This window comes from Chanodichthys erythropterus, chromosome 14, assembly GCF_024489055.1.
Source record: "Chanodichthys erythropterus isolate Z2021 chromosome 14, ASM2448905v1, whole genome shotgun sequence".
Lineage (NCBI taxonomy): Eukaryota > Metazoa > Chordata > Actinopteri > Cypriniformes > Xenocyprididae > Chanodichthys > Chanodichthys erythropterus.
The window spans coordinates 13187189-13199502 of record NC_090234.1 but is presented as its reverse complement, the minus strand read 5'-3'; the positions used below and the strand labels follow the sequence as shown (position 1 = coordinate 13199502).

The 12314-nt window shown below is 37.5% G+C and overlaps 1 protein-coding gene across 2 annotated transcripts; it reads right to left on the bottom strand.

Annotated features, from left to right (window-relative positions):
- Positions 1-353: 353 nt before the first annotated feature.
- On the bottom strand, positions 354-2824 carry LOC137035829 (uncharacterized). Of its 2 annotated transcripts, XM_067409527.1 has the most exons (5): positions 2588-2824; positions 2119-2433; positions 855-1175; positions 618-761; positions 354-525 (listed from the first exon to the last, which is right to left on the bottom strand). In XM_067409527.1, exons 1-5 carry the CDS (start codon positions 2631-2633, stop codon positions 509-511), a joined length of 843 nt encoding a protein of 280 aa, XP_067265628.1. In that variant the 5' UTR covers positions 2634-2824; the 3' UTR covers positions 354-508. The 2 variants fall into 2 exon arrangements, with proteins under 2 accessions (XP_067265628.1, XP_067265627.1); XM_067409526.1 differs by having other exon boundaries at positions 354-761.
- Between the last annotated feature and the right edge of the window lie 9490 nt (positions 2825-12314).

Sequence of the window (12314 nt, the reverse complement as noted above, 5' to 3'; positions counted from 1 at the left end):
GTGCAAATGATTAGGAGTAGGAGTTACGCTCCTGTCAATCATATATCACTCCCGACGGCTTTTTCACTTATTCAAATGAGAGTATAAAGGTTTTGTCAATAATAATATCATATAACTTTAAATTATGATACTTGCTCAGGCGTTTGCTGGGTTTTCTTATCTCTGTCAGCTTGATATCTAATGTTAATGAGAACAAATTTCTATAGTAAAGCCATTCGGCATGGAAGCCCAGGCACACATGCAGAGTAAAACATTCGGAGTAAAGAGGGAACGCACTACAGACACACCCAAATAGTATTCCTGCAGGGGGCGCTCGAAATAAAAACGTAGTAAAACATGCAGAGACTCTTGAACCTCAGAGTGAGAACTTTATTGATAAAGGCAAGCAAATATAAACAATAAAGCCTTTTGAACTGCATTTTTAAAAATCATTAAAAGAGAGAGAACAAGATTAAACAATCATCAGTATAAACACACTTGAAGAACCTTTAAAGTTCAGCGTTCTGCTTTAGATTTCAATACTTGCTGAAAAAGATGAACACATAAAGCCACAAATAAGTAAATCTCATAAATTATGTAAAATGAGTTTGTGAGGAATTATATCATCAATGAGGCACCTGATGTGTGAATATGAGCTTGATGTTGTTCAGCTCTTCTGGATCTGATGTCATAAACCAGAAGAATGACAGTAGCCACGCCCACCAGAGCAGAGAAGACCAATCGGATCACAGCTTCAGTAGGACCACAACAGTGGACAGAGTCTGAGGAATAAAAACATCAAACTGAGATCAGCTCAGACAATAAACACTAATATCAAGAATATCTGAAGGACAGGAGAAATGATCTCTACTCACCATAGACAGAAACTCTGAAAGCTTTTGATGATCGTTTTGCTCCATTTATCATCAGCACATAATCTCCAGTATGTTCAGTTGTGAAGTTTGTGATGGTCAGAGATCCAGTTTGATTGTCCAGCTTCAGTCTGTCTCTGAATCTCCCATCAAGAACATCCTCATATACAGTGATGTTGTTGGCCGTTACATTGACCCATTTAATGATTTCAGCTATTAAAGTGTTTTCAGTCCAAAACCACCACTCAATCTTATCACCATCCATTATTTCAGTAAGATCAGAGTTTAGAGTGACTGAATCTCCCTCCTTCACGGTCTGCAGTTCTGTATCACATGAAGAACAGAGTTTTTCACAGATTAAAGCTTTAAAATCACTTGGTGTTGGTTTGATGAAGCTTCACTAAAATGCAAAAATCATTAGGATATTAAGTAAAGATCATGTTCCATGAGTATATTTTGTAAATGTCCTACTGTAAATATATCAATAATTTTCCCTTTAATAGTAATTTGCTTTCCTAAGGACTTTATTTAGACAACATTACAGGCGATTTCCTTAATATTTTGATTTTTTTTCACCCTCATATTGCAGATTTTCAAATAGTTGTATCTCGGCCCAATATTGTCCTGTCCAAACAAAACCATAAATCAATGGAAAGATTATTTATTCAGCTTTCAGATGAGGTATAAATCTACATTTTAAAAAATTGACCCTTATGACTGGTTTTGTGGTCCAGGGTCACATTTGTTCTTTATTTCTTATCAAATGGTCTTAATTGTTTCTCATTTCAGAGTTTCTCTTATTGCTTTATGAGCAGGAACAGATCTCCTGCTATAACTGTGTGTATAAAAGTGTTCTCTGATTAATATTCACCAGCTACGCATTACGACGCTGCTGTAAACACTCTGCTGTAAATGCATACTTTGTTACGAGTGAAATCGCATTCGGCCTTACAGCTATGCAATACTCAAATCCACTACAGCTGATGAAGTCACTGACAGCTTGGAGGAAGTTTTCAGTCATCATGTCTGACCCTTACCATCAGATCAGACTGTGGCCCGCAGTTCACTCTGCTCAAATGTCATTCTACATCAAAGTGAAGTGATGCATCCATATTAAAATGCTTTCCAGCAGAAGAATCAGTTTAATATTTATAACTTTGATTTTCATTAAAGTAAATAGTCTTAAATAGTCTTAAACAGAACAAAAGAAGTGAAACTGTATGGATTAAAATTTTAATAAAACAGGTGAAACAAATATTAAACTCACCAAAGACATGGAGAATGAAAAACTTTTCCACAAGTCTGTTGCTCAGTAGTCTATATTTTCCAACATGTTCAGTTGTGATGTTTGTGATGGTCAGAGATCCAGTTTGATTGTCCAGCTTCAGTCTTTCTCTGAATCTCCCGTTAAGAACATCATCATATATATTGGTTCTGTTGGTCTGTTTATTGATTTGGGCTATTAAAGTGATATCAAACGCCCACTGAATCAGATCACCATCCCTGATTTCATTAAGAGTAGAGTTCAGAGTGACTGAATCTCCCTCCGTCACTAACTTCAGTTCCGCCTTACCAAACACACCTGAAGAAAAGTTTTTCAGATTAAAGCTTTAAAATTGCTTGATGTTGGTTTGATGAAGCTTCATTTTATTTTATCTAACTAATTTAAACAGTAATCTATTACATGGTACCAGAACGGAAACAACTGGATCCATTAAAACATGTTTAAAACTTACCAACCAGACAACAGAAACAAAAACAGAACAAAACAATCCAAAACATCTTCTACGGTTTCAGTCCACAAATATGAAAAGACTTCAAAACTGCTTAAGTAATAAAACGACAGACAGGCTGATGTAAAGCTTCTCTGTAGTAACGTGTTGTGAAACTCCACCAACGTCTAAAATAACTGCACATCTTTAATGCATGTGATCGAACTCTTTTCAAGCTCATTAATTCAGGCACATTTTGAGGTCAGGTGGGCCTTAATTAATGACATCAACAGAAATAAACTGACCCATAACATGCTAAAAATGTCTTAATAAGATGAAGATTCTTGTTAACTTTCATCCTGTTGCTTCATCTTGATGTTGCTTCATCAAGATGGAGCAACAGTTTCACCTTGTCACAAGATCCTGTCATGAGTGTCTGGCTCTGATATCTCCTGTATCTTTCCTCTGGTCATTTGTGACTCTGGACCACGAAACCAGTCATAAGTCAAAGGGTATATTTGTAGCAATATCCAACAATACATTGTATTCGGTCAAAATTATCTATTTTTCTTTTATGCCAAAAATCATTAGGATATTGTGTAAAGATCATGTTCCGTCAAGATATTTTGTAAATTTCCTACCGTAAATATGCGAGTAAGTAGGTGGATGGTCACTCAGGGTTGCTTCACTGGGCCAGTATGGGGGTTGAATTGTTGCAATTTTCCAAATAAGAGATATTAAAAAAAAAAAAAAAGAAAAAAAAAAAAAAAAAAAAAAAAATTGTAAAAAATGAATAGAATGAGATCCACAAATATATGTTAGGAGTTTCACAAAAAATAATTAAATTCACAAATAAATAAAATGAGATTTGCTAATTTGCTATGTCACAATCACAACTGTGCTGAAGTTCATTTGTGAATCACCTCACGCATTTGTGGATTTTGAAACATTTCTAGTCATGACTGCAGACAAATCCACAAACCCGCCAACTACTCAAGCTAATCAGATAACGGCCACATTGCGCTGACCAATCACAGCACACTCTCGCTACATCCAATCACGTGTCGCTTTACAATCAGGACGGGAACTATGGAGTGAAAACTGTGCCATAATTAAACAAACAAATCCAGGATTTCGCAAACAAACATGATATGCTTTGCAAAGGAAAACTCGACTCACAAACAAACAGAATGAGAAAGTGAAACAGAAACAGATACAGCAAATACAAAGGTCAGTTTGAGCAAAGTCAAATATATGTATTGTGTTTTACAAATATAAATAAATGAGCCTATGTCATATTTCACAAATAATTACAAAACATCCTACAAATGGCATGTAATTTTTGAACAAATAGCAAATCTAGTGCATACAAATGCACTCCTGTAAAACACTTGTCTTTTTATGAGATCTCTCGCCTTGATTTCCTCACAAATGCAGTTGAGCAACTTTTTCTTGCAAAACAGCTGATGGCGCTTTAATATTACGCTAGTTTCCCGAGAGAAGCCCCGAAACATGCATTTATAATAAAAATAATAATAAACTTTAAAAATGTAATTTTATAGCGCTTTTAAAAGTTGCATCTCAAAGCACTTTACATGAAAATACAAATAAAATGGAATAGGGGAAATAAAAGACAGAAACATGCATTATTTGATATATATATATATATATATATATATATATATATATATATATATATATATATATATATATATATATATATATATATATATATATATATACACACACACACATCACATAAAAAAAAAAAGTTTACAAGAAGTTTTCAGCTGACGAAAATGAGCAGTAAACAGGTGAGTATGATAGGATTAATGATGCTAAAAATTCAGCTTTGATCACAGGAATAAATTACATAGAAACCAGAAACCAGTTATTTAAATAATGTTATAATAATAATGTTTCAAAGTATTACTGTTTTATTGTATTTTTGATCAAATTAATACAACCTTGGTGAGATTGAGACTAATTTCAAAAACATAAATGCTTAATGTTTCAAACTTTTGACCGGTACTGAAATTTATATTGAGAAATGCCCAACTCACCTGTTCTCAGTAAATATATTTCTAAAGGTGCTACTGACATGAAATTTTCACCCATGCAATCCACGCATGCAAAGAAATAAACCATAGATGTCCATAAATTAAGTTATGTGTAATAATGTTAAATGATACAGTGGAAATGTATTGGACACATGAAGAAAGGGAGGTGCAAAAAGGCATGGAAATACATGACAATCAGTAATTAAAAAGCAATCCAGCCCCCTGTCAGTGGAAATTAATAACAGCTGGTTCAGTCCCAAATGATGGCCTACAAAAAGGTCTCATTGCCAAGGTGTCACACAAGACACATCTCATGATGGGTAAAAGCAAAGAGCTGTCTCAAGACCTTCACAACCATATTGTTGCAAAAAAAAAAAAAATAAAAAAAATACTGATGTCATTGGTTACAGAAGGATTTCAAAACTTCTGAATGTTCCAGTAAGCACTGTTGGGGCCATGCCACATGACACAAATTCTACATGTGTAGAAATACATTACTTGCTAAAGGCCAACATGTGCCCAGTCTAATTAGGGAACACCCAAAAATGGGAGAGGGAAGCTTAAAAGGAGGCCTGTGAAGGCCATGCACTTGCTTGTTTAAAAGCAAATCCAGCAACACAACACAATCCGATGAGCAGTGCACTCAGTAAAAACACTGTTTACTCTTTAAAGCAAGAGGAGTACAGCATACGGCAACAGGCCCTGCAGGAGGCCCTAAAAAAGGGCCCACGACTTCCAGACACGTGGCATCAGCTCACATCAGTGTTCTAAGCTCTAAGGGAGCCAAGTAGAATAACCAAACTTCTCAATTGAGGTTAACTAGTTTAACTCAACCTGAGCCATTATACCACTAGGCCATGTATTCAGTAAAAACACCTTTTAAATCTTAGAGCAAGAGGAGTACAAACCTATGTCATCATGCTCTGAAGGAGGCCCAAACAGGGCCTACAACTCAGGACGACACGTGGCGCCAGCTTCTAGTGGCAATTACTAAGCTCTCAGGGAGCCACATATAGAACCAAACTATTCAGTGAGGTTAACTATTAGCTCAGCCCAAGCTTAATTCCAATCAACACATTCCAACAGGGAATGTACTCAGTAAAGCACTTAACACTCTAAAGGCAAGAGGAGTACAAAAAACTCTGCCAACATGCTCCGAAAGAGGCCCAGACCGTGCCTACTACTCCAGGCAGTGTCAATAACCATAACAAGCCTGCACCATCATGTTCTTAGAGGAGGCCCAAAACGGGGCCTGTGACTCCAGAAGACAAGTGGCATCAGCTAGTGGCATCTGTCTAAGCTCTCTAATCTGAGAACCAAACAATAAGAATGAGGTTACCTAGCTTAACTCAACCTGAGCTTAAATCTACACATTCCAACAGGCAATGTACTCAGTAACAACACTCTAATCCCTGACGTAGGGGAGTACAAAGAAATATGTTATTGTGCACTGAAGGAGGCCCAAAAACCAGCCTACCACCTCAAACAGACACGGACATAAACCTGTGGCAGTGTCTAAGTGAACACATCTGTACTGAACCCTAGGGAATGTGAGCTAGATAAAAGCTGACACCGTTACACTCAAACTTGAACACCTAACCCTAGTTCTTAGCCTATGGCACACATTAGCATAGATCTGCCCGGGGGCTTAAACTCAGCCTAAAATCTCATGAGAGAGGAAGCTACTCTAAAAACTCTAAAATAAGAGCTCAGAGGAGCAAAGCTCAACCCAAGCCAAACAATGTCAGGCGGCCTAGGAGGCCGACGCTAAACATACATCTATCTGAAATAAAGAGTGCTAATCTCAAAACAACTCTAGCTATGTCCAGAGGAGAAGCTATTCTATCAATGGTGACTGTAAAGGTGGCCATTTTGTTTGCCAAACCAAAAATAAATCGTTCAAGCCAACCTAATGGTTTCTTAACTCCCTGAGGTCTGAAAACGCGCCGGCGCGTTTTACAGGATTTTTTTCACATTGCAGCAAAACAGACTTAAAATACTCCGTCATTTAGACATAAGTAATATATCAATTGAAACTATAGAATGTCTTCTTTTATTTGTGTACACTCAGAGTAAAAACACAATGTTGTGCTTTTTGTAAAATAAAGAAAACTAACATGATGCGTGATCTCTCCTCTCCCTCTGAACGAACTCCAATCTGATAGTTCTCAGAAAATCTTTCCTGTAGCTCAGTGGTTAGAGCGTGGCGCTAGCAATGCCAAAGGTCATGGGTTCGATCCCAGGGATTGCACATACTCAGATACAAATGTATAGTATAATGCAATGTTAGTCGCTTTGGATAAAAGCGTCTGCCAAATGCATAAAATGCATAAATGTAAATGTAAAATGAACTGTACCTCATGAATACTAATGACAAAAAAAAAAAATGACACATATGTCTAAAGAAATGTTAAAATGTCAGGTTTTAAATCATGCAAGTCAAATCGAAAACAAACATTCTGTGTTTATGTCATCTGTATGAAAAGAGAGCCATGTCAGAAGTCTGTGATTCAGCTCATTATCCGCTAATGCGGCCACGCCCACGGAGCCAGCGCTATTCAGACGCAAATTCAGAGGCAATACATGCATTCATCGTCTCAATCGTGTATTTATTGTCTTGAGTGTTTATTTGAATGGTAAAGCCATGGTTAGTGATCTCTAGAAGACATGCCGTTAGTTCCTAGTTCCTAGTTCCTTTTCTTCTTTATATGAATTTGTGGCCTAAAGGTGTAAAGAGAGCGCCCTCCGGCTGCAAGTAGGAATTGAAAATACCATTCCTGAAATGTCCTCTTCTTCTTTATAATAATTTGTGGACTAAATGTGCACAAAGAGCGCCAAGTATGCAATTGAAAAAACAGTATCCAGCACTCATAGTGATGACAATAAATATTACTTCTCAGTATAGAAAATTGACATAAACATATGACATAAACATCAATATTTCTCCAAATGTGCATGCTTTTAAGCTAAAAGCCTATATGAAATGCCACAGAGGTAACATAATTGTTCAGACACTTTGCATCACAGAAATACATTATATTTTAAAGAATAGAATACCATTATTTGAAATTGTAATAATATTTCACAGTATTGCTGTTTATGATGAGCTGAGACATTATTACAGAGGGTTTTTTTCACAGCCTACCTGACTGAAAGGCCTCATTAATATGCAAGTCATTTCAGGTCATTACTATGTGATTCTTTTGTCTTCTCAGGTGTAAATGGTCCATTATTCATGCAGATTCACGCCTCCACACATACTGTGTCTTACAAAAACTAAAGCAATATATTGTTTTATATGAAGGAGTAGGCAGCATAATTTTTACATAATTCTGAAGCAAAAACTCTAGTCTACAACCTCCAATACCCAGAAGTCTTGTGAACACAGATTTAATATACTTTTTTTGGCCTTATTTCAGTGACTTAAGTTTTTTGTTTTTTCAATAACCACACATAAACATTATTCCTTCAAAAACACCAACATGTACATACATGTTCCTCACATATTATTGTAGCCTAGTTTGTGCTGAATACAGTGTAATGACACTTTTGTCATTTATATGTTTATGAACAAATGAAAAAAGCACAAATGTCAGGGCATGTCAAAACTTCTCCAGGCCCCAAATCAGCCTCAGACTCCAGAGGGTTAAACTTCAGAGCCCTTAAAAAACCCATTACTCTATTTTTCCCTCTACATGCCCAGGAAAAACCATACAGGAAAAAGGTCAGATATACTTGTAATGTAAATATAGACCCAGCTTACCTTCCTACGGCTCGAAGACCGAAGACTCCTATCACAAAAGGGATGGAATCTTGGGTCCTTTTTAGTCTAAAGGAGCCTTTTTACTAACAAGCCAGAAGGTGGGCCATCAGAATCTTATTCATCATGGGCCCAGTCCTCAGCCTGAATGTAAGAAATGCCTAAGCATGTTTCATTTTAAAATTCCATTACTCCAGAGGTGGAAAAAGAGAGGAGAGGGTAGAAGTGAACTACCCTCACAGAGAGGAAACCAATCACTGACGCTGCTTGCATCTGTGGTTGATCACCTCCCTCACATCCTGCTTCTTCCTGGAGTTCCGCCTTCTCTGGGACCTGCTCCGAGGAGGAGGAGGTGTCCGAGAGGCAACACTGGACCTCTGGCCCTGTCTCCGATCCTTGAATCAGGACGAGCCAGGACCTCCTGTCTGTCTGGGCCCAGGATCAGATCTAAGCGGTATGCAGGTCTTAAACGCTGCCTAGCATGCCTTTGCCTTGATGGAGGTACCGAAAAGTTCAGAGGGTGAAACCGGTGCATCGAGGAGAAGGCCATTTTCTTTCCCCCTCGATGTCAGCCAGGTTCAACCACAGGTATCTCTCCGTGGCCACCATCACTGGCATCAATATTCCAATCGATGCAGCGGTTTGCTTAGTGGCCCGGAGAGCCAGATCCGTGGTGCGGCGCAGCTCTTCTACCGCCTCAGGGGACCCTGATCCAGATCCCTCAGCAAATTAGCCTGGTAGGCTTGAAACAACGCCATGGTGTGTAAGGCCGCACCAGCCTGACCCGGTGCTGCGTATGCCCTGCCATTCAAGCGAGAAGTCACTTTAAGGGGCCTGGAAGGCAGGACCGGACATTTCAGTGTCGGATAGTTCACGAACGTCTCGTCAATAGGGGGCATCGACACATACCCACGCTGGCTCAACCCCTCAACATCAGCAAAATTCACCCACTGATGCAGATGAATACGAGCTGAATATGGGATCTTCCATGCCTTCTCAATCTCAACATGAAGATCAGGAAGGAATGGAAGGCTCACGGCATCAAGCCGTGCCAGAAGCATGGTCCATAACTTCTAGCCTCCCCGTATATGCAGGGCAGGGAGGCTTCGAAGTTTCAGCAGGCTCACCTGCTTCCTCTTCAACAGCCATCTCCTGCTCTCTTGGGCTTGCAGCCAGAAGAGTACTTGCAGCTGGATCTGACAATGTAAAAAAAAATCCCAGTAAAATTTAAGGTAAAAAAAAACACAGCTGTGGTTGCCAGAACTTTACCGTAAAAAATACAGTAGTAACGTAAAAAAAAGTCTGTTAAATTTACGGTAAAATAACGTATTTCATTAACTGATATAATGTTAATTTACCAACCTAATGAAGTACTAATATCTGTTTTGTACCTTTATAATACACTGACAGCCACCAAACACAGTGGTGATGAGAGTCACATGATGAATCAAAGTTCATCACAAGCAGCTTTTCTATGGAGTCAAATTAATGCCTTAAAGTTTTGCACAAAAATAAAGTTTTGCAAAACACCAAAAAGAATTGAGCAATACAAAAATGTTTTGCAAAAAAAAAAAAGAAAGAATTGCAAAGGAAAAATTTTATTTTGCAATTTATTATTTTTGTTTGCAAAACATTTTTTTATTGCTCAATTCTTTTTTTGTTTTGCAAAACTTGATTTTTTGTGCAAAACTTTAAGGCATTAATTTGACTCCATACTTTTCCACAAGCTGAGAAGGACAACACTAACATATAGAAGATGCACACAGTGTCATTCACACATACACTAAACACCATCATGGTAACATGCATGAAATTTTGCAAAAAACATTAATTTAACAACATTAGATGTAACATAAAACCCTAATGTACATAACTGATTAGAAAAAAAATGAGAAAAACTAAGAAGAAACAGAGTTATTTCAACGAAAATATATCAAATGTGAAGTGTCACGCAGGGAATTGTGGGAATGTCAATTTACAGTTTTTCACTGTAAATTTTACAATGAATTGTTATTTTTCACTTCCAAAAACTGTGAATTTAACGGTATTTGACCATAAATTACATTAAATGTACCGTTAGATCTATTACAGTTATTCACCGTACATAGTACGGAAACTTTCTGTAAACCAATTGACAGTTTTTCACCGCAGCATTTTTACAGTCTTTTACTTTTAAAATCACGGTCATTTTTTACAGTGCAGATTGTCATCATCCAACAGCTCACCATCATCAACTACAGAGGTTTGAGAAAGATTTACACCTCTCTCAAGCTCCTCCGCGAGCTCCATCTGTGAACCCCATGACTGCTTCTCTAGGTGCTCCTTTATACTTCTGGATCGCGTCTTTAATGATGTTATAGACTGCCGCCGGCCAATAGGACTGGTAAGATTTGATAATTGCTTTCAGACACCGGTTCATGTGAAGGCGTTCCCCATCTGCGTTCAAACGCAGTATAGAGTTCCCTTTCGAAAGGGAATTTAGAATCCCCAACTTGTCAGATGTGCATGTCTGTATTATGGAAACACAGTATAAACTAACCACTGACTCATCATTCTGCTCCAAGCACTACAGTGTTGAAATGAATAACAATACATTCATTATCGAAGTTGTTCTTAATTATTGTTGAATTAGTTGGACAGCATTTCAACATTTTCGGTTTACATTGTCCCATACCATGAATGCTATAACGGCTTAACCACTGCAGTCAACAGCTTGAAGTATCATGCTGTTAAAAAAAAGTCTGCTGTAAATGTTGTAGCTTGTATGCAATTATGGCAGTTTTTGCAATAAGAGGAAACACCCTAAACCAACAGGTTGTGTAACACTGCAATGTAAAGCGTCAAGCAGAGAAAATGTCACAGTTGCGCACAGCTGCATTTAGGCATACAAGTGGTTCTAATGCAGGGATTTGTTCAAATGCAAAAAGGTCATTATTGGTCATGTGGATGTAACTGTATATCATAAGTATATATACACACACTATCTCTACCCCCAAACCTAACCCTAATTTAACCCTAAATTCAGAGGGAAATGATAGGTGAATGAATAGCACAGCAGCACATGTGAAAACACCATTTGACCAATTAGTTTAATGTAAAAGCCTACAAATAAAAATAAATATACACATTTGCAATCTTTAGTTTAAAGCAAGTTTTTTTTTTTTTTTGGTAGTTGCAACAGTATTTGCTGTCTCTCCATGTTGCTTTGCGCGTGATCAATTTATTACCAGGGTTGGGAGTAACGGAATAAATGTAACAACCTTATGTAATCAGGATACAAAAACTGGAAACTGTAATTCATTAGAGTTACGTCAAAAAAAAAAAAAAGTAATCATAATATAGAGTGACCAAACGTCCTGTTTTCCCAGGACATGTCCTGTTTTAACGTCCTGTCCTGGCCGTTCTCGTTGTTTTTTTATAAAGTGATGAAAATGTCCTGGTTTTCATTATTTTTCATTGGGCCATTAAATTGACGAGATTTTCGGTTTCTAAGATTTTCGGTTTCTGAAGGCGGAGCATACATTACTCGCAGACATGCGCGATTGCACTTGCAACTGAGAATATTAGTTCACATTGTATCTCAAGACAGGATTATTCCATAAAGGTAACTATATTCTCAGCGTTGCGGCTGACTTATGCCTAAACTAGAGTTGTTTTCTTCTAGGTAACAGTTTATAATGTTTTCTTTAGTATGCACGATTTGTGCAGTCGTCTGTAACTGAATAACATATGCTTTGTGTAACAGCAGAGAAACCTTCAGCTATCGTCTACAATGAGTTCAGCTCGTTGTGCTCTTCCTTTGTACCTTGTGATGTAACAGCTGATAGGCCTATATACATTTCTTTATAACTTTCATACTTATTTGATAAGCAACAAAAAACTGCTTAGAAAGATCAGCTCCACAGCAAAATATAGATGGGCAAACAAGAAG